General features: G+C 42.4%; 3 protein-coding genes across 8 annotated transcripts in view; all 3 read left to right on the top strand.

Moving 5' to 3' along the window:
• The first annotated feature begins 3,138 nt into the window (after positions 1–3,138).
• On the top strand, positions 3,139–8,607 carry LOC124142771 (phospholipase A and acyltransferase 3-like). Its single transcript, XM_046511419.2, has 4 exons — positions 3,139–3,473; positions 5,635–5,812; positions 6,061–6,189; positions 6,867–8,607. The coding sequence occupies exons 1-4, from the start codon at positions 3,362–3,364 to the stop codon at positions 6,892–6,894; spliced, it is 447 nt and encodes a 148-aa protein (XP_046367375.2). The 5' UTR covers positions 3,139–3,361; the 3' UTR covers positions 6,895–8,607.
• Positions 8,608–8,705: 98 nt separating this feature from the next.
• Positions 8,706–18,524, top strand: LOC124142773 (phospholipase A and acyltransferase 3-like). The gene is made up of 5 exons (XM_046511423.2): positions 8,706–9,077; positions 14,592–14,736; positions 16,396–16,546; positions 16,977–17,106; positions 17,580–18,524. The coding sequence occupies exons 2-5, from the start codon at positions 14,625–14,627 to the stop codon at positions 17,652–17,654; spliced, it is 468 nt and encodes a 155-aa protein (XP_046367379.2). The 5' UTR covers positions 8,706–9,077; positions 14,592–14,624; the 3' UTR covers positions 17,655–18,524.
• A 5,188-nt stretch (positions 18,525–23,712) lies between these two features.
• Positions 23,713–24,569, top strand: part of LOC124142774 (folylpolyglutamate synthase, mitochondrial-like) — a 57,954-nt gene continuing 57,097 nt past the window's right edge. For 2 of the 6 annotated variants that reach the window (XM_048385476.1, XM_048385478.1), the window contains exons 1-2: positions 23,797–23,933; positions 24,099–24,256. The gene's annotated coding sequence lies outside the window, so the exon portion shown is untranslated. Of the gene's footprint in view, positions 23,934–24,098; positions 24,257–24,281; positions 24,550–24,569 lie in introns of those variants that run through there. The other 4 variants (XM_046511424.2, XM_048385479.1, XM_046511426.2 and 1 more) reach the window with 4 other exon arrangements.

The raw sequence follows: 24,569 nt of genomic DNA, 5'->3' as shown, positions 1-24,569 counted from the left end.
GATCCCTGGTGCAGAGGGACTTTCTGGAGCATATCGCTGTTGCAGAGGGACTTCCTATACAATATTCCTGGTGCAGAGGGACATTCTGTAGAATATTCCTGGTGCAGAGGGACATTCTGTAGAATATTCCTGGTGCAGAGGAACTTTCTATACAATATCCCTGGTGCAGAGGGACCTCCTGTACAATATCCCTGGTGCAGAAGGACTTTCTTTTGAATATCCCTGGGACAGAGGGAGTTCCTATACAACATAGCGGGACAAAAGGACAGAGGGACTTCCTATACAATATTCCTGGTGCAGAGGGACTTCCTATACAATATTCCTGGTGCAGAGGGACATTCTGTAGAATATCCCTGGTGCAGGGTGACTTTCTGTAGAATATTCCTGGTGCAGAGGAACTTTCTATACAATATCCCTGTTGCATAGGGACTTCCTATACAATATCCCTGGTGCTTGGGGACTTTCTGTACAATATCAGTGGGGCAGGGGGACTTCCTATACAATATCCCTGGTGGAGAGGGACCTCCTTTACAATATCCCTGGGGCAGAGGGACTTTCGGTAGAATATTCCTGGGGCCGAGGGACTTTCTATACGATATCCCGGGTGCAGAGGGATTTTCTGTTGAATATCCCTGGTGCAGAGTGACTTCCTATACAATATCCCTGTTGCAGAGGGACTTCCTATACAATATCCCTGGTGCAGAGGGATTTTCTGTAGAATATCCATGGGGCAGAGGGACTTCCTATACAATATCCCTGTTGCAGAGGGACTTTCTGTACAATATCCCTGGGGCAGAGGGACTTCCTATACAATATCCCTGGTGCAGAGGGACCTCTTATACAATATCCCTGGTGCAGATGGACTTTCTGTAGAATATCCCTGGTGCAGGTCGACCGCCTATACAATATCCCTGGTGCAGATGGACTTCCTTTACAATACCCCTGGTGCAGATGGACTTTTGGTAGAATATCCCCGGGGCCGAGGGACTTTCTATGCAATATCCATGGTGCAGAGGGATTTTCTGTAGAATATCCCTAGGGCAGAGGGACTTCCTATACAATATCCCTGATGCAGAGGGACTTTCTGTAAAATATCCCTGGGGCAAAATGACTTTCCCTTTTATTATCCCTTAGACAGAGGAACTTCCTATAGAATATCCATGGTGCAGAGGGACCTCCTATAGAATATCCCTGGTGCAGAGGGACTTCCCGTACAATATCCATATCCCTTCCAATAGAATATCCCTCTCATATGATTTGATAATGTTTGATTTTCAATTTACGATGGCGATATTATATAATTAAATTAAATGAACCGTACTGGCGCTTAGTCAATGAATCCTTCTTTGTAGTTTTATTGAATACAATTTGATTAAAAACAGCTGATGGGTATCAGGTCTTCATTGAATCATTTTGTGTTAACACAAACCTACCCAGCAACAGATTGCTTTTTACAAACTGTTGCAGGAATGATAGATGGTTAAATAGACAAAATCAAATATGTGTCACTGTTTGTGTCAATCTTTAATTGCATAAAAACAAAATCGGTATACTTTGCCCCTAAGTTTATACATTTATTATCCCCCGTCACAAAGTGGGGCGGGAATATAGGGACGGAGTTGGACCGTCCGTCCGTTCTACCGACCGTGGGCAAATTTACTCAAAAACTGATTAAGTTAGAGAAATGAAATTTTACACACTGATATTACTGGTCATGATCTGTAAGCAGTTCGAAAATTGTTATATCCCATTCTCCGTGTTTTTCAACTCAGTGACTGAGACTGTGACTCAGTGCATACTGCGTGAAATGGAGACACGTCTCAGAAACTACTGCAGCCACATGAATGACAGTTTGCATGTTTATCTAAGAGATACTTGTCAAAACTGAGTTCGAAAACTAGTGCCATAAATTATTTTCTTTCAGAAAAGGGGCATTTTATTCTGTGCAGTGTAAGTCGCGATTTCAAGGGCACAGGGGTCACAATGACCCAACCATCACTTACATTCGGGCATCTCAACAAGCCGCTAAAGACATTGTAAAAGTCAATATTGTAGAAAGCTCTTTATATTATGACCCAAGTAAATATTAACGAACTCGATGTGCATCTGGACTAACCTATCATCGAGTATTTACATCACGTACCTATACATTTTTAACTCTATTGAGCCTTGACTTCGTCGGTTGAATATACTCGTCGCCACGTAATTCACACGTGATCTGAGCGCAAGCTGAGTTGGCGCCGTGTGTGTATTTTTAGCCATTGTTACCACGTTCGGGGATTCCCCGTCTCAGGTTACCGCTCCATTGATAAGCGCACAATAGTTCCCTTTTGGTGTGCATTTTTATATTGTGTTGTTAATTCTTTTGGTTTTAAATGTTCCTCAACTAGTTTTAAATAGACTCTGTGATATTCTAGTCATTGTTCTGTCCTTTGATGACAGGTTTTTCTAAAGTCTACATATATGTGTTATTAATGTATTAATGTATTATTAATGTATGTCACGATATGGCTGAAATATTGCCGATGTGACGTTAGATATCAACCAACTCACTCACCCAATAGGTGTGAACGGACCGAGGGAAAGGATAACACATATTCTTCTCAGGAAGAAAGGCAAGTGACAACAATCTTGTCTGTATAGGCGAGGTAACATGCGTTGTGAATGATTGGGTTAATATTAATTTGAGCAGAGATTCAGTGTGGGTAATGTGGGATGTAAGCCTGAAGAGACGGTAGGCGCACAAGTGTGGGAAAAGCTGACAAACCGAGGATTCTAACCCCTGCTTCATTGAATACGTCTTACTACTGCGGCCTTAATGTTAAGTCAGTGTGGTGTTGTGTATCTCAAACTGTTTGTTTATTCCTTGCAAACACCACATCGTTCACTTTTACTTTCGATTTGAAAGACTGGCTCGGGTAGTGACCTGTTTAAACATGACCTTTTGGTAATAGCTTTTTCCGTTTCCCAAGGTTCGTGCTCATATATAAATAGAGTTGCGAAATCGTCCTCATGTATACTAACTGTTTGATTGACATTGTAAAAATTGGTGAGTAAGTGAGAAAACGTACAACTTTATGGATAAGTTCTTCTGGTTTATTGCATATAGAGACATATATATATTGCATATAATTTTTTACAACGTTGTCAAGCCGAAGTGACAAAGGTGTACGATTCGACACGATTCCAGTTTCTAGAGGTGGATGGTGGGGCGCTTCAATTAATTATTTTGGTTGTTTTGGCATATAAGTCGCTAGGGGGATAAAAAAAGAAAAATCATACCCTTTAATTTCTTTTTCGCTTTAGAAAAAAACTAATTGCTAGAGACTTCACCAGCTACATAGTTAAAGAGTAAAGAGAAATGTCGTCCCGTGAAGTCCGGCGCCACAACCAGACAGTACTTGAGAGTTTGGAACCAGGCGATCTGGTGCAAATCCGTTGCAGATGTTACTGGCACTGGGCAGTATACGTTGGTAAGTGTACTGTAAGAAAATATTAATGCACATTCTTGTGTTTATTTGCTTGTTTGTTGTATAATGCTGCACTCAGCAATATTCTAGCTTCAGTGTGTATGGCGGTGACCTGTAAATAATCGATCTTTGATCAAACAATCCAGTGATTAATATTGTTTTTGTTTATTTGCTGTTTGACACCACACTCAGCAATATCCCATTTATATGTTGCGGGCTGTAAACAATCACGCCTGATTCGGAAAAAACAGTGATTGACATCATGAGCATTGATCCGTGCAATTGAGGGAGATTCCGGATAAGAATAAAGGTCCCAGCAACCTATGCCCTATGCTTGTTGAGACCCGTGAAGATCCGGGCTAGAATACGTCTTCAGCAACCCATGCTTGCCTTAAAAGACGACTATGCTTGTCGTAAGAGGCGACTAACGGGATCGGGTGGTCGGGCTCCCTGACTTGGTTGATGCATGTCATCGATCCCAATTGCGTGGATCGATGTTCATGATGTCAATCACTGGATTAGCTGGTCCAGACTCGATTATTTACAGACCGCCGTCATATAGCTGGAATACTGCTGAATACATATTCTGTTTACATCCATGAGCTTGGCCTTGCACTGACTAACCCGGATGATTAACCAGGACAAACCAAATAAAGTAGAGCAATTAAATGAGGCACTCATAAAAGAACTAAAGTGACTGATCTACACAAGAAGTAGCCAACATTTAGAAGGAACATAGGTTACTAGGGATCAACACAGACCGGGAGTCCTCATGGGGTGTAAAGTATTGTGAAGCTGAACCATAGAAATGAAGTATTTCATAACAATGTTAACAAAATCCGATCTTTGGTAAATGAGGCGTTGTATGAAAGCCCCAGTTCATAGTTTTCTATGTAGTGTCTTTGTAGCAACATATTCGTATAATGATTGGTGGGTACATTTGTGTTTAAAATTGGCTGAATTGCTTTGCTTGTAACATATACGAAATTCAGTAACCCACGGATCTAGACGCTGTTACCTGACATTAAAACTGTGTTGTTTGACCAGTATCTGGCTATAGCATTTGATAGCTCATTAAATGAGCTACTTGCACGGTGTGGGAATTTGTTGATGTTTTCATTTCGATGACGAGAGCAATGTATGTACGTTATTGGTTTAATGCCGGTCTCAATATGCGCGGGCGGTGGGGTTAAAGCGTTCGCTCGTCACGCCGAAGACCTGGGTCCGATTCGCCACATGGGTACAATGTGTGAAGCCCATTTCTGGTGTCCCCCGCCGTGATTTTGCTGGACTATTGCTAAAGGCTCACTCACACACTGTATATGCGGATAAATAAATGTTGTTATGAATACATTGCAAATACTGTAATATCCCGAATAAGAAATCAATGCATACACTTGTCTGTGGTGTTCCACATTTCTGCCATTGTTTAAGGGACGGTCGGGTAGCCTTGTGGTTAAAGCGTTCGCTCGTCACGCCGAAGACCCTTGTCAGATTCCCGACATCGGTACAATGTGTGAAGCCCATTTCTGATGTCTACCGCCGTGATATTGCTGGAATATTGTTGCAAGCGGCGTCAAACCAAACTCACTCACTCATCCATTGTTTAAATTACATTTTGGTGCAGAAATGTAATGTGTTTGCAAAGTGAAATGTTGATATGAAAACTGTCTTCAGAATTAGAGAGACGTTTGTAGTATAATTCACTACACACTATATAAAACTGATATTACGAGAATGAATAAATCAACTACAAACATTCAAAATAGGAACGTTCTCAACATGATCCTACATTTACCCATAAATACTGGTCCTGAAAGTTATCTTCACCAGTACGTCAGTGGTTATCATAGCACGAGACCGCCTTCCTGTTCTACTGGATAGAGAGTACACTTTAAGGGGATAAAAGAACAAATTGTCGGGTTTCATTTCAAACTGCGGCATGGTATCTCATTGGGATAGCACGATAAAACTGCCGTGTGCCTTCCTGGTACAAGCACACACACACACACACAAACACAGAGAGAGAGAGAGAGAGAGAGAGAGAGAGAGAGAGAGAGAGAGAGAGAGAGAGAGAGAGGTCGATAAGGAGAATGCATATTTTGAAAATACTGCTTACAGTAATACTGTATACATGTGATAATAATTATCGTGTGTTATTCAGGTGACAATCAAGTCGTGCACTTGTCTGTAGTCGACGGCCCAATGGGAAGTAACATTGAACTCTCATGCAGTATATGTGGACAGGAGTTTAACAAAGGGATTGTTCGCAAAGATGGATTTTGGGAAGTGGTTGGGGACGGCAAAGCGTATAAGAACAACTCAAAAGACAAAACAATGAGGTAAGTTTTGTTTGTTGTTTAACACAGCACTAAACGGTTTATTGCTGAGACGGCGACATGTACATATGTCTGAGGGAAATGCTACCCTCAATTAAGGATGCCAAGAGCACGATTCATTTTGAAATCGAAGACAATGGTTTATATTCAGTCGTTGTCACCCTTTTCATCTTCTCCATAATTGCCAAGGAATTAAAATTGTCTAATGATCACATGGTTATGACATGTTTGATAATATCTTTAACTTTCAGACCCTTGGAACCATCTGAGATAGTAGAAAGGGCAAAATCCAAAATTGGAGAGGTTGGGTACAACGTGATCTTTAAGAACTGTGAACACTTTGCCACAGGGTGCCGGTACGACAAAAAAAAAGTGATCAGGTCTGTTTACAAACTGTTCATTTGCTAATTTCTTTTCCCTTCCCCTCAGCACTGTAAAATGGATAAGCAGATCAACCATTTATTTTATTTTAGATTATCTTAGACTAAAACAATTATTATGCCACTGCACATGGTCAGACATACAACAGTCTCGTTTGCTGGTTGCCAAGTCAGGAAGGTATTGCTTCGACGTCCATGTTCCACCTAAATATAAAACATCAACGCCAGAGAATAACCAGTCTCAATTATCTGCCACAACAGATTCCATTGGGTGTAAAAGGGCAAAATAACGGTTTTCAATAATTCTAATAAATGGATCTCTGAAAATCAGTGTTGACACCAGGTATTCCCAGGGTTATCATGTCATGCTCTACCAGTAGCACCCGCCCGTTCCAAGAAGCAAGTATTTGCTGCCTAAACTCCGAAGATAAACTCACCTGCCAAACGACGGCGGCCTGATTTCAAAATAACCTTTTTTCAAATACCTAATTCAAGATTAATTTCTTTAATGGAGGCAAACAACAAATTATGTTTTCAGTACGACCAGCATGTTTAGCAACATTTAATATTTCTTTCGGCAAGGTCCCAGGATTAAATTAGTTTTGTCCAGGATTTTCGGGAACGAATTATCTTTATAGAGAACAAATCACATCTTGATTGTTTTCGTTTTCTTTTAGGCTGATCGTCTGCTTGGTGGCGGCCTAGCTGTCACGTTGACCACAGTGTGGAAGGGGTTGTTTGCAGCAATTGGTTTCCGGGCTTTGAAGTCGTAAAAAGAAGGACAAAGAGAAAGAATCAGAGCACTGATATGTCTAATGTACACCGTGGCGATCTTATGAGTGAAACAGGATATATTGACAAAACTGTAGATTCCTGTGGCGAGAGCTCACAAGTGGGTAGCGACGTACACGTGAACTGGGCTTGAAACAAGAACGATAACTCTTATTCTACCCGCATCTTATAGTCCTAACATGTAGGCGCTTCAGCAGCTTCGAAATGTTTACAAAAACTTCGTGTGACGAGTGTAATATTCAAACGCATTATCACTGAATAGTGTTGAGTGCGGCGTCAAACAACAGGGAAACTTTAATTTAAAATTCGTTGAAATGCATTGCGTTTAGAAAACAAAGGATCACTTACAATATTTACAACTAATGTAAGAAATGTAACCCTAGTGTTAGCCATAGTATTTTACCTCGCTTCAAGTGAAGAGACTTGGTCGTAGTTTATTGCACAATGGTCATTTGCATATACGAGAAACTATGTCAGATAAAGGTTATAGTAATTTCTGAAACCAATATTGTTACATTAAATATCTGGCTTGCTTGTTTATGATGATCACAATGATGACAAACTTATCACAGTTCGAACCATCGATAGATGTTGGTTTTTGTACGGACTGTTCGGGGCATATGAGTATGTTATTTACTTCTTATCGACCTTAGTACTGTGTTCAGTATACATTCCATTTCATGGCCGTAGTGCCGCAGTTTCCACGTGACGTCATATATTCTCTGATGATTTAATTTCAACACATATTCATTTTTTCAACCGTTTCTGGTGTCCCCCGCCGTGATATTGCTGGAATATTGCTAAAAGCGGCGTAAAACCATACTCACTCACTCATTTCTTCAAGGCCAATCTATTTTTTAAAAGGTACACTCGCAGCCAACTCAAAGTTGGCCAATGGAAATTATAATGATAATAACGAGTATGTCTCTTACGATATACTTTTGAACCACACATCGATCTCATTGAAAGTCATTTTAATTGATACCATACTCACTGCTTGAAGATCTGTCACACCTCCATAGTGTGTCGCGTCAATGACTGAGTGAACCATATTTCTTAACCACTTGCTTCTGAAATTTCGATTTTACCAATACAAATCACATACAGGACACGAACGTTTCTTCTATTGAACTCCTGTCTAGGTGTAGAGGGCATGGCGCTCAGGGAAAAGTACATGAAATATCCACGTGCACAACAATGTGAAGGTGATAGCTGTCACATATGTTAATAATATCACTGTATTTTTCTGAAACTTAAGTGGGCTTGTCGTTTGCGTATATATATATATATATATATATATAAACTTATACTTATAAACCATTGGATCTCTATTTTTATTCCTTGTATGAATGTATGTAATAAATAGGTTTGCAGTTTGTATGCGTTATATGTGTTCATGTACTACAAAACCAGTCATTTTGAGGAGAGATCATTAGGTCCTCATGACGACATTATCTATTTTACGCAACGGAAAGACAGAGTGTACAAGCAGAGTTAATATGGAGGAGGCGACCACCTCTCACAACAAATTACAAGTTATGTAAATGAATGACAAGAAGACGGGGCAGTGTGTAAGAATCAGTATATATTTCGGCCAATGCATTGCAGTACACACCCGTGAAGATCCGGGTTGGAAGTGGTCTTCAATGACTCATGCTTGCCGTAAAAGGCGACTTTGCTTGTCGTAAGTGGCGACTAAAGGGATCGGGTGGTCAGGCTCGCTGACTTGGCTGATGTATGTCATCGATCCCATGTCTCGGAGACGTGTTCCATTGTGTGTAATGTCAACCTGACCTGACACTGGATTTCTGTACAGGGCAGCCGTAACAAAGCTTCAACAATGCTGAATGCGGAGTCAAACAAGGAACACCTACATGCAATATCAGGTTAAGTCATTGTTGAATAACTATTTACCCGTTGTCAACCGAATAACACAGCAAAAAACTCTACAATGCGACGGCTCTTTCGCACGCAATTATGATTCCTCGGAAATTCGAATCTGGGAAAACCCAATGTCAAGATGACATGACGCTATGTACAGTGGTTGGCAAACAGCTACAGTTGGGTAGTTTGTTGGAGATCTGAAGGCAAGGAAGGTAAGAGATTGTATGTCCCGTGTGTAATAGAGTAGGATAAAAACTGATTTATTATCTGCAAGTATGGTATTTGTAAGTTTGTGATTCAGTTCCTCGTGGAATTTAGGCAGCAAACGGCAACTGGTTGTTGTTACCCTGTATTTATCTAACGCTGAGGGCGACAGCACCAGACAACATTACAACATCACGACGCGACATTACAACACTTTGCCAGCACAATGCGACATCACAACACTACGTCAGCACCACGCGACATAACAATACTACGACATGACGACGCGATGGCACGGCGTTACAGCACTACAACAGCACGATGAGGCGATACAACATTACAACACTGCGACAGTACGATGAGGCGATACAACATTACAATACTGCGACAGTAAGACGAGGCGGCACAACATTACAAAGCTACAACAGTACTACGAGGCGGTACAACACTACGACAGTACGACGAGGCGGCACAGTATTACAACACTACGACAGTACAAGGCGGCACAGTATTACAACACTACGCCAGTACGAAGAGGCGGCACAGTATAACAACACTACGACAGTACGACGAGGCGGCACAACATTACAACACTATGACAGTACGACGAGGCGGCACAACATTACAACACTACGACAGCACGACGAGGGTGCACAACATTACAACACTATGACAGCACGACGAGGCGACACAACATTACAACACTATGACAGTACGACGAGGCTGCACAACAATACAACACTTCGACAGCACGACGAGGGGGCATAACATTACAACACTATGACAGCACGACGAGGCGACACAACATTACAACACTATGACAGTACGACGAGGCGGCACAACATTACAACAATACAACAGTACGACGAGGAGGCACAACATTGCAACAATACGACGAGGCGGCACAACATTACAACATTACAACACTACAACAGTACTAATAGGCCGCACAACATTACAACACTATGACAGCACGACGAGGCGGCACAACATTATAATACTACGACAGCACGACGAGGGGCACAACATTACAACACTATGACAGTACGACGAGGCGGCACAACAATACAACACTACGACAGTACGACGAGGCGGCACAAAATTACAACACTACGACAGCACGACGAGGCGGCACAACATTACAACACTACGACAGCACGACGAGGCGGCACAACATTACAACACTACGACAGCACGACGAGGGTGCACAACATTACAACACTATGACAGCACGATGAGGCGACACAACATTACAACACTATGACAGTACGACGAGGCTGCACAACAATACAACACTATGACAGCACGACGAGGGGGCATAACATTACAACACTATGACAGCACGACGAGGCGACACAACATTACAACACTATGACAGTACGACGAGGCGGCACAACATTACAACAATACAACAGTACGACGAGGAGGCACAACATTGCAACAATACGACGAGGCGGCACAACATTACAACATTACAACACTACAACAGTACTAATAGGCCGCACAACATTACAACACTATGACAGCACGACGAGGCGGCACAACATTATAATACTACGACACCACGACGAGGGGCACAACATTACAACACTATGACAGTACGACGAGGCGGCACAACAATACAACACTACGACAGTACGACGCGGCGGCACAAAATTACAACACTACGACAGCATGACGAGGCGGCACAACATTACAACACTACGACAGCACGACGAGGCGGCACAACATTACAACACTATGACAGTACGACGAGGGTGCACAACAATACAACACTACGACAGTACGACGAGGCGACACAACATTACAACACTACGACAGCACGACGAGGCGACACAACATTACAACACTATGACAGTACGACAAGGCGACACAACATTACAACACTACGACAGCACGACGAGGCGGCACAACAATACAACACTACGACAGCACGACGAGGGGGCACAACATTACAAGACCACGACAGCACGACGAGGCGACACAACATTACAACACTATGACAGCACGACGAGGCGACACAACATTACAACACTATGACAGTACGACGAGGCGGCACAACATTAGAACACTACGACAGTACGACGAGGCGGCACAACAATACAACACTACGACAGCACGACGAGGGGGCACAACATTACAAGACTATGACAGCACGACGAGGCGACACAACATTAGAACACTACGACAGCACGACGAGGGGGCACAACATTACAAGACCACGACAGCACGACGAGGCGACACAACATTACAACACTATGACAGCACGACGAGGCGACACAACATTACAACACTATGACAGTACGACGAGGCGGCACAACATTAGAACACTACGACAGTACGACGAGGCGGCACAACAATACAACACTACGACAGCACGACGAGGGGGCACAACATTACAAGACTATGACAGCACGACGAGGCGACACAACATTAGAACACTACGACAGTACGACGAGGCGGCACAACATTACAACACAATGACAGCACGACGAGACGGCACAACATTACAACACTACGACAGCACGACGAGGGGGCACAACATTACAACACTATGACAGCACGACGAGGCGACACAACATTACAACACTACGACAGCACGACGAGGCGACACAACATTACAACACTACGACAGCACGACGAGGCGACACAACATTACAACACTATGACAGTACTACGAGGCGACACAACAATACAACACTACGACAGTACGACGAGGGGGACAACATTACAAGACTATGACAGCACGACGAGGCGGCACAACATTACAACAATACAACAGTACGACGAGGCCGCACAAGATTACAACACTATGACAGCACGACGAGGAGGCGCAACATTATAAAATACTACGACAGCACGACGAGGGGGCACAACATTACAACACTATGACAGTACGACGAGGCGGCACAACAATACAACACTACGACAGCACGACGAGGCGGCACAACATTACAACACTGCGACAGCACGACGGGGCGGCACAACATTACAACACTATGACAGTACGACGAGGCGGCACAACAATACAACACTACGACAGCACGACGAGGGGGCACACCATTACAATACTATGACAGCAAGACGAGGTGACACAACATTACTACACTATGACAGTACAACGAGGCGGTACAACATTACATCACTACGACAGCACGACAAGGGGGCCCAACATTATGATACTACAACAGTACTTCGAGGCAGTACAACATTACAACAGCGAGGCGTTACAACATTACAACACTACGACAATACGACGAGGCGGCACAACATTACAACACTACAACAGTACGACGAGGGTGCACAACATTACAACAATACAACAATACGACGAGGCGGGACAACATTACAATACTTCGACAGTACGACGAGGCGGCACAGCATTACAACACTTTGACAGCACGACGAGGTGGCACAATAATACAACACTATGACAGCACGACGAGGCGGCACAACATTATGATACTACAACAGTACTTCGAGGCGGCACAACAGTATAATACTACGACAGCACGACGAGGGGGCACAACATGACAACACTATGGCAGTACGACGAGGCGGCACAACAATACAACACTACGACACCACGACGAGGGGGCACAACATTACAACACTATGATGATACGACGAGGCGGCACAACATTACAACACTATGACAGTACGACGAGGCGGCACAACATTACAACACTACGACAGCACAACGAGGCGACACAACATTACAACACTATGACACTACGACGAGGGTGCACAACATTACAACAGTACGACGAGGCGGCACAACATTACAACACTACGACAGCACGACGAGGGGGCACAACATTACAACAATACAACAGTACGACGAGGCGGCACAACATTACAACACTATGACAGTACGATGAGGCGGCACAACAATACAACACTACGAAAGCATGACGAGGGGGCACAACACTACAACATAATGACAGCACGACGAGGCGGCACATCATTACAATACTACGACAGTACGACGAGGCGGCACAACATTACAACACTATGACAGTACGACGAGGCGGCCGAATAATACAACACTACGACAGTATGACGAGGCGGCACAACATTACAACACTATGACAGTACGACGAGGCGGCACAACATTACAACACTACGACAGCACGACGAGGGGGCACAACATTACAACAATACAACAGTACGACGAGGCGGCACAACATTACAACACTATGACAGTACGATGAGGCGGCACAACAATACAACACTACGAAAGCACGACGAGGGGGCACAACACTACAACACAATGACAGCACGACGAGGCGACACAACATTACAACACTCTGGCAGTACGACGAGGCGGCACAACATTACAACACTACGACAGCACGACGAGGCGACACAACATTACAACACTATGACAGTACGACGAGGCGGCACAACAATACAACACTACAACAGTACTACGAGGCCGCACAACATTACAACACTATGACAGCACGACGAGGTGGCACAACATTATAATACTACGACAGCACGACGAGGGGGCACCACATTACAACACTATGACAGTACGACGAGGCCGCACAACATTACAACACTATGACAGCACGACGAGGTGGCACAACATTATAATACTACGACAGCACGACGAGGGGGCACCACATTACAACACTATGACAGTACGACGAGGCGGTACAACATTACAACACTATGACAGTACGACGAGGCGGCACAACATTACAACACTACGACAGCACAACGAGGCGACACAACATTACAACACTATGACAGTACGACGAGGCGGTACAACACTACGACAGCACGACGAGGGGGCACAATATTACAACACTTTGACATCACGATGAGGCGACACAACATTACAACACTCTGGCAGTACGACGAGGCGGCACAACATTACAACACTACAACAGTACTACGAGGCCGCACAACATTACAACACTACGACAGTACGACAAGGCGGTACAACATTACAACACTACAACAATACTACGAAGCGGTACAGCATTACAACACTACGACTGCACGCCTTACAACAATGTAGCGTTTAACAATCAGATTTCTGCACACAAACACCCATTTAACGTACACTAACAACGTACAGACCTAGACTGGAAGCTGGCACAAGACCATGGAACATCGTCTTCCTTAACGACATAGACGTTGCAACTCAGTTTCTAAACTAAACCACAGTTTGTGGGATATTTTCTATCAGGTAGGATTGGTTCCTGAAACCGAGATGGTATAGAGAGTCGACTAAACAGATCAGACTTTGTTGACTGCGGTGTGGCGTGTGGAAAATGCTATCAATGCTGGTTTGTTAGGTCGCCATGATATGTTTGTAATGAACGGCGTCAATCGATACTTATTAACTGTTAGTGGAGCCGCAGAGGCCTGAAAAGTGGCTAAGCTTTTGAGATACCCAAAACAGCATAACAATTTAAGCTCTATCACTGCTGTTATGTGTGTATGTGATGCTGTCACACCATGGAATCTTGTGCATAGTATTATTCATAACGCCTTTCGTTTTACAGCGTGGCATTCTCACAGAAAACAGAACACTGAAAATGGCGATGGCGTCGACCCAAGGCCACAACGACTCCGTGTTGTCGAGCTTGGAGCCCGGTGACCAGGTGGAGTTTGAGAGGGGAATTTACTCTCATTGGGGCGTGTATATTGGTAGGCTGGTCCAAATATTTATGGATTCTCTTTGACACATTTTAAGAAGCATAAATTACCAATCCGTATCCCAACTGTACATATGGCTTCATTACCCGTGTGCTTCATCACCTGTGTGCTACTTGCTATTCTTACTGTACATTTTAATTCATTACCTGTGTGCTAATTGCTATTCCTACTGTACATTTGAATACATTACCCGTGTGCTTCATCACCTGTGCGCTACATGCTATTCTCACTGTACATCTGGCTTCATTACCTGTGTGCTTCATCACCTGTGTGCTACTTGCTATTCCTACTGTACATTTGACATCATTACCCGTGTGCTTCATCACCTGTGTGCTACTTGCTCTTCTTACTGTACATCTGGCTTCATTACCCGTGTGCTTCATCACCTGTCTGCTACTTGCTGTTCCTACTGTACATTTGACTTCATTACTCGTGTGCTTCATCACCTGTGTGCTACTTGCTGTTCCTACTGTACATTTTGCTTCATTACCTGTGTGCTTCATCACCTGTGTGGTACTTGTTCTTCTTACAGTACATATGGCTTCATTGCCCGCGTGCTTCATCGCCTGTGTGCTGCTTGCTCTTCTTACTGTACATATGGCTTCATTACCCGTGTGCTTCATCACCTGTGTGCTACTTGCTCTTCTTACTGCACATCTGACTTCATTACCTGTGTGCTTCATCGCCTGTGTGCTACTTGCTCTTCTTACTGCACATCTGATTTCATTACCCGTGTGCTTCATCCCCTGTCTGCTACTTGCTCTTCTTACTGCACATCTGACTTCATTACCCGTGTGCTTCATCACCTGTGTGCTACTTGCTCTTCTTACTGCACATCTGACTTCATTACCTGTGTGCTTCATCGCCTGTGTGCTACTTGCTCTTCTTACTGCACATCTGACTTCATTACCCGTGTGCTTCATCGCCTGTGTGCTACTTGCTCTTCTTACTGCACATCTGACTTCATTACCCGTGTGCTTCATCACCTGTGTGCTACTTGCTCTTCTTACTGCACATCTGACTTCATTACCTGTGTGCTTCATCACCTGTGTGCTACTTGCTCTTCTTACTGCACATCTGACTTCATTACCCGTGTGCTTCATCGCCTGTGTGCTACTTGCTCTTCTTACTGCACATCTGACTTCATTACCCGTGTGCTTCATCGCCTGTGTGCTACTTGCAATTCTTACTGTACATCTGGCTTCATTACCCGTGTGCTTCATCGCCTGTGTGCTACTTGCAATTCTTACTGTACATCTGGCTTCATTACCCGTGTGCTTCATCACCCTAGCGAGAACTAAGATCTGATTTTTTAATGAGATTGATCGGTCTTTTTCTAGTATGTATTGGAGACTGTCAAAAATTCAGGGGTGGTTGAAGTAAAGTACGCTTCTTATGCTTGAATCCTGTATCCTGATATTCTATCGAGACACCATTTTCATATTTGGAGCATCCAAGGGTTTCCATGATCTACTGCTAACATAAATTTCCTTGTAAATGTCATTTCTCACCAGGGTTATTAATAATACAGTGTACATTGTAAGATCAGAATCCATTAGCCATTGTCACCGCCCGCTAACCGTACAAGAATTCCATTCCAGTCTCGAATTTTAGACAGGGATGTGATACGTCGGAACATCTGTCTTCCAGGTGATGGTTACGTGATCCACCTGGCAAGCGTTGATGGTCAGAGCTTCAACAAGACTGAGAAAGCCGTTGTCCGAAAAGACAAAATCAAGGATGTTGCTAAGAATTGCAGGATAAACAAGAACAATTCAAAGAAGGAGAAACACAGGCTAAAGTAATAACAACACTCCCTCCCCACTACGCTTCGTCATCATTGTGATAGAATCCTCGACCAGGGAACCCAGCTATTGTAATCCAAAACGGATGTTAAAGCATTTTTCTTCATTCAATCTTTTACACATAGATAGGAAGACAGACAGACAGACCGATGCGTGACTATCATTGGCATTAACAATTGCGACAGGGGTCCACCCGGCTTATTTCTCCCTCTCACTATATCATCTCCTGGGCAGCGGTGGAGTAGTGATACTTGATGTTATTCACAGCGTGATACCTTATCCTATAGTCCGTATAACATGCCGGTCATCTCTGAAGATAATAGAAATAAGGTATACATTTTGAGTTAAAGACAGTAGCAAATGTAAACCACGTGCTGTCCAATGTACGTATGACTACATTTCTTGATAGTTTGTTCCCATTTTCAGAGCCTACAGCAAATCCGAGATCGTGAAGAGAGCCTCAAGCCAGCTTGGCAGAACAGGGTATAATCTGATTGCCAGCAACTGTGAGCATTTCGTCTCGTGGTGCTGCTACGACATTGAAATAAGTGACCAGGTAGGAATGTGTAGCTTTGCGATGAGCTCTTTGTTCTTTCTTCTACACTTCTGTCATTAGCTCAACTGATGGTGGGAGCGGTGGGATTCAATGGTCCACGAGGTTAAAATATGTGAAGCTCATGACGATATACGGGAAATACCGATGATATAATTTTGGTCATGTATTTGTTATTATATATGCTCCAAAGAATTAAAATCTGAAAAGTTGCTATATTGACTTTACCTGCCCTTTGAGGAAACCGTGTGTAATATATCAATAAATATAATGTCAGTAGCCTCGTTTCTGAAATAGTTCAACAAAAATTCATCGATCTAAAACAATGTATAACCTGCTAACAGTATTAACAACACCAGAAGCCACACACATACCCAAAGTTGAGCACAAATACAAACGAATATGTAGTGATATATTCCTTTTGATCAGGAATGTGTAAGTGTATTCTTGATAAAGGTATATTTTTATCATTGTAGGTGACAGAAGGTTTTGAACTGACGAGGAAGGCGGCTGACATGTTCATCAACTGGTTACTGGAAAAGAGTGAATAACAAGAAAGCGAAAAACGGAAGTCTTGAAAGTTTGTTCAAGTGTTTACAGACTAAAGACTTCTACGATAACCAGTGTACTTCAGTTGGTTGGTATGTTTGTTGTTTAACGCCGCACTCAGCAATATTCCAGCTATATGACGGCGGTCTGTAAATAATCGAGTCTGGACCAGACAATCCAGTGATTAATATCATGAGCATCGATCCACGCAATTTGGATCGATGACATGTATCAACTAAGTCAGCGAGCCTGACCACCCGATCCCGTTAGTCGCCTTTTACGACAAGCATAGTCGCCCTTTACGGCAAGCATGGGTTGCTGAAGACCTATTCTACCCCGGAATCTTCACGGGTCCAGTGTACTTCAGACAACAAACAAATAACTTCTATTCTTGAGGTGCCTGCTTTTGTCTTGTATGAAACGGCGAGACATACTTAGAATTAATTTCAACAGGAACTTTTACCTGATCAGTATATATATGAATACAAGTGGTACACAATTAGAAAGTGAATGTTGCTTAACGCGACAGTCAGTAATATTCAATTTATATCACAACGACTAATTGAAATTGAATCTGCATCAGCCAATACATGACACAAAAGCAACTTTCCACAACTTTTGCACAAATCATGACAGCTCATTGTGTCACAACATTGTAACATACGCTGACAGAGTATGTGGCTAATATTTCAAGAAATGATGATTAATTTTAAATTGATTTTGTATATTTTATTTTATTGCATTTTCCTTCCTCAAAACAATTGAAATACAGAACCCTTGACTCCATTTTTATGCAGAATAAGAGTTGCCTGTCTCTCTCCAGTATGACTGGCAGCGTCTGTAATGTTGACAATAAACTAGGGTAAATTTTATTGAAGTGAATATGTGCCTATTTTGTGTTGCTTAACGGCACTGTTGAGTTATAAAAGTAGCATGTACCATAAGGTAATTTTGGCATAAGATTTGCTAGTTGTTACAACTAACAATACACTTTGTGTTGAACTGTGAGAGGATCAAGCGAGTTATACACAACCACACGTAATAAAAGCACAGAAAACCCTCTCATTCGTATTTAAATTTTCAACCAACACCTCACAGGCGTGTTTTATTCTTTAGATATATACTGTGAAACATTGCACCAATTTCCGTACGACTACTTGTTAAAGGGATACCCATGATTCGTTAATTTGAACATTTCTGAATCTGGACAAATTCACTAGTAACGGTAGTTCCAGGGTTCAACTCTACCAAAAGTATCAAACGTATTGACTTAAAGCAGATGCTGGACATGGTGACAAGTCAGCAGTATCATCATGCCCCAGTGCTGATGGCAGCGGTGATGGCGTGACACTTTGATCTACCTCTTCTAGTTGCTCGTGGTTTATGACCAAATCTCAGGTGAACCTTGGCTCTTCCCAAGTCGAACTTTATCTGACTTGGAGTTGGAGTTCCCACATTAGAACGCTGTTACAAGGGGTGTGAAAACACCCTAAAACAGTCCAGTGGAAAGGTCTTCCAGGATGTTCATTCCACTGGCGTCTTGGAGCAAAACCAAGGCATATTGACTCAGACCGACAATTATGCATGCATGCCAACATGCAAGATTTGATCCTCATTATGCTTTATTTGTTTTGTTTGTTTATTTGTTGTTTAACGCCGTACTCTGCATGATCCAGCTATATGATGGCGGTCTGTATATAATCAAGTCTGGACCAGACAATCCAGTGATTGACGTCATGAGCATCAACCAAATCAGCAAGCCTGAGCACCCGATCGACAATTTCTACTGGACAACGTATGCTGTTTGATGTTTCCAGAGTACATTCACTGTACAGGCTCTGCACTGCCCCTTTCTCTTGCAATTGGCCAGGGAAAATGGTGACAGTTGATGATTAATGGCCAGTGGTTCTCTCCAGTTGACCAAGCATTTTTGATTCCCCAAAATGAGAACTTAATAGCTTAACACTAATAAATGTACTCATAAACAAATATATAAGTTGATATCAAAGTTCATTAACTTTCTAAAATTGTTTTGTATTTGATTTGTTTGTTTGTTGTTTACCTCCACACTCAGCAATATTCCAACTATATGACGGCGGTCTGTAAATAATAGAGTCTGGACCAGACATTGCAGACATCATAAGCACCGATCCATGCAATTGGGATCGATGACATGCTTCAACCTAGTCAGCGAGGCTGACCACTCGATCCGTTAGTCGCCTTTTACGACAAGCATAGTCGCCTTTTACGGCAAGCATGGGTTGCTGAAGCCCTGTTCTACCCCGGATCTTCACGGGTCTCATCAAATTGTATTGCTGGTCATAAGAGATGACTTATTGGTTAGGGTTTCGGTGACATGGTTGATGGAATGTCATCGTACCTCGACGGTGTGGGACGTTAAGCGATTCGATTATTTATATGTCGCAGCATGCAGCTGGTATATTGTATTGAAGAGTGCTACGTAAAACGATATTTATTTCCTCACGCACTCACTAATTGAATTGAAGAGTTTTCGAGGTGTTCGAGAAAAGGTGAGCGTATCCCGCCCCACCGGTGGCACCCGTCACAAACACATGCTAAGGCAAGACAATTGTTAACCTGAAACAAAAACACGAGAACATAGGGTAAAAGTCAATATAGGGAATTGCATCGGACTTCGTCATCTTTTTCACTGACATGTCCCCCACTTGTCTACCATAAACGTTTACCGAGGCCTTGAATGTTGTAACCTTGCTCAAACATGATCTGAGCAAGGGTTTTATGGCGCAGTTTGAAATGCCTTTTTAATTACACACGTCAATGTTACCCAGGTCACAATCACTCAGATAGACTGAAAACAACAAAGAATTTGGGTCACATCAGTTTATGTTTCATAAAACATGGTTGACAAAGATACATCATGTTTATACATGTTTATGCTTCATGTTTTCAACTTGGTGTGTCGCAACGGATAAAATATCAACACTCATTAACTATACTAGGCATACAATAAAGTATTATAATACCCAACTAGTTCTTGGTTACTTATATTTTCAATGTCAACATTAGATGACAAGACCCATCAACACAACTTGCACAATCAACTTTCAAGAAACCATAAAAGATAAATCCATGCATTAATGGTAACCATAACACCAGTAAGATGCTAAATTTCCATACTGTATTACAACATTGCGTTAATCATCAAATACTCTGTAAATGTGAACTAATTATATATTTGCATATTTTCTGTGTGAAAATAAACCTTAATGAATTATACTCCCAATAGTTTGTTATTACAAATGAAAACTAAGAAATTACAGATTATCTTACAAATGAGTATTGAGTCAAACTGCATTACATTGTGAAGGGTCGTAAAATCAGTGTGTAAACAAGACACACGAACTACCTCCCTTTAACTGAGACAGATGCCATGCTATGAAATGGGATGTGCTGTAACTTATACTGGTTCAGCTCAATTATGATGTTTTAATGCAGAAAAGTTATGTTTACAATGATTATGCTATATGCTTGAAGTGTGTTCTTACAAAATATACAACTAAAGTATGCCAAACGATGTACATGAAAATGTGTGAGGTCACGTAAAAGTCAACTAACGGGATCGGGTGGTCAGGCTCGCTGACTTGGTTGATGCATGTCATCGATCCCAATTGCGTGGATCGATGCTCATGATATTAATCACTGGATTGTCTGGTCCAGACTCGATTATTTACAGACCGCCGTCATATAGCTGGAATATTGCTGAGTGCGGCGTTAACAACAAACCAACCAACCAACCAACCAACGTGACCTCAAATATGAACGATCAGCGAGGTGTGGACAAATAGTGCTTTTTATCCTTACTTTTGCTTGAAAACATTGCCTGAGGAGTGTGTGTACATGTTTGACAGCGATACACATCATTTATAACTGTGTGAGTACTAAAACGACAACTGACCTTGGCTGTCCTTCGCTACCATGTCGTCCGTGAACACTGACTGGGCGAAGCGTTATCGTTCAGCAAGTAATTATCTAATTACAACATTACCAATATAGCCAAATATGGTTATTTCAAATCTACATGTTCTTATCTACATAATTACATATGTTGTGGTCTTATCTCGACCGTTAATTATCATACATACCTGAAAACAACAAATAATTTTGGTCACATCAGTTTATGTTTCATAAAGCATAGCTGACAAAGATACGTCAGCCAATGACGTAAGCGCATTCAATTTGACAGTGCGCTACGCGACACAACTTCCAGAGGACTGACAGAGGGATTTCCCTTAGATCGTGGACGAGACACTCAACAAGTATTTACTTACACCTTTGAAAACACGGAATATATTACACAGGGGATGCAAATGTTAACTGAATGCACTTACAATGGGTGAAAAGTACTATATACAACACCAACTTCATCAAGGGCTGGAACATAAAGAATTCACATGTCACATAGGAGGCCAGAGGGTGTTCAAGGGGAGTGCAGAGAGGGTCGGGGTAGTTGATATTGAGCACAGACTATGGAGATCATATAACAGAGCAAACCCACTGTGTAAGTCAAGTGAGTAAGTGAGTTAATATTTAACGTCACATCGGCAATAGTTCAGCCATATCGTGACGAGAATTAATACATTAATAACATATAAGTATATAAACTTTATAAAAACCTGTCATCAAAGGACAGTACAATAACTAGAATATCACAGAGTGCTTAAAAAATAGTTGAGGAACATATAAAAGCAGCAAGAAATAACAACAGGTAGATCACCATGCTAGGGTCCATGGGGACTTACAGTACTTTTGCTACCTGGATGGACCCCAGCCGGATTTACATCATCCCTTCCGCTGTTGGCGATTAATGACAAATCCAGCCAGAATAAATGAACATATATACTACGTCTAAAAACGAGCAGAAATAAACATACTTTGAAAGACGTGGCCTTACATACCCTCTCAGGGGGACAATAATTTTACACTACTTTAACCCCCTTCAAGGATATAGCCACTAACAATCTCAGTTACTGAATAATTCTACCAATTATAAAAGTTATTTATTTAATTACAAAATATAACAATCAAAATTTATGCAGTAATTGGATTTCCTTTAAAAAACCAAGAATTAAAAGACTACCTACCTGATAAAAAAAGATCCTTGATACATGATACCTTGAAAAAGTCAAGAGGTGCATTCTGGTAACACGGATGTCAACCGTGACTCAAGGGCTGCCTGCTGAACCCTGCAGTAGACCACACATTTAGGCCAGCTCCGGGGGTTCCTAAATGGAAAGCGAGTCACATTAATAGATAAAACTGATTTCAAATATTAACTCGAGTCGCAAAGCTGAGAATTACACCAAGATTGATTTAGGATTGCCTTTATGTAACTATATATATATATAAATATGACTTATTTCAGTATTTTTAATTAACCCGTGATTCCGGGGTAGAATAGGTCTTCACCAACCCATACTTGCCGTAAAAGGCGACTATGCTTGTCGTAAAAGGCGACTAACGGGATCGGGTGGTCAGGCTCTGACTTGGTTGATACATGCCATCGATCCCAATTGCGTGGGTCGATGCTCATGATGTCAATAACAGGACTGTCAGATCCAGACTCGATTATTTTACAGACCGCCGTCATATAGCTGGAATATTGCTGAGTGCGGCGTTAAACAACAAACAAACAATTTAACCCGTGAAGATCCGGGCTACAATAGGTCTTCAGCAACCCATGCTTGCCATAAAAGGGCACCTGAGCGTGTGGTAAGAGGCGAATAACGGGATCGGGTGGTCAGGCTCGCTGATTTGGTTATAGTCCTGCACCATGACCGTGGAATATATTTATTTTATGAAAAAAATAATCTAGAAATGCATACAAAAGCAAGTCTAGTCAGCTCAAGCTCTGAAAGCAGCACAGGGATTTTTATTTTATTTTTAGAGTCAAGAAGGATATTGTGTAATATAAGATTTCAGAGACTAAATGTTAGTCTAACTTGGTTAATACATGTCATCGTATCCCATCGTATGTTCAATCACCGGAGTGCCTGGGCCAGACTCGATTATTTACAAACCGCCGTCATATAGCTGGAATTTTGCTGAGTGCGGCGTTTAACAAATAAACAAACAACCAAACAAATATGATTACTCTCCCGCGCCGTAGGAGTATGATGACATACATTCAAACAAGTCACAGTGTCTGACCACACGATTAGACCTTTATCAAGCGTTGCACAAAATCCGTGTCAATTGCCATGCAACAGCTCCCATCTCTGACTAGGACGACATACTTCGAGGTGAGTACATTAATCCTCAGTTGTAGTCTGCAATATGTTTCAATGCATAACATTTGGACATCACAGGGCTTTCTCTATATATCTCCTATATATGTCAACTCGACAGCTAATCCCGCTTCGCAAGGCGTATCTGTAACTCGACAAGTAAACACGTTTTTTCTCCAGCGTGAGTGGGACGACACATATACCTGTCGTCGAGCGCGCACGCGCGGAGGTATGACGGGGGCGATATTGACCTATAAGATGTTAGCTGGACCTTCTCAAAATGAAGATCGCCACCTGACCCCTGACCGCGATTTGTCGATCTGAAAGTCAACCTCAAGGTGAGTACATTAATCCTCAGTTGTGGTCTGCCATATGTTTCATTGCATAACATTTGTATGTCACAGGGTTTCCTCTTTAGGAAGGCCCCTGTAGCTGACATATTTAGGCCCGTGTTGAATGTGTAGCGTGTGCTACTGCACTGTTCAGCGGGTAGCCTTTGAGTCACGGTTGGCCTGTATGTGACTAATGTATTTATATACTGACCTCACCGTGGTGCATCTAGAGCTATGTGATAGAATAAAGACGCGGGTCGGCTGTAAGTCTCAACATGGACATAGAGGAAATTAGGCAGGTTTGTGCATGCTTGCTTAC

The sequence above is a fragment of the Haliotis rufescens genome, unplaced genomic scaffold (assembly GCF_023055435.1).
Source record: "Haliotis rufescens isolate VD_foot unplaced genomic scaffold, xgHalRufe1.0.p SCAF_59, whole genome shotgun sequence".
NCBI classification, from domain to species: Eukaryota; Metazoa; Mollusca; class Gastropoda; order Lepetellida; family Haliotidae; genus Haliotis; species Haliotis rufescens.
The sequence above is the reverse complement of the archived record's forward strand: the minus strand, read 5'-3'. Positions and strand labels throughout refer to the sequence as shown.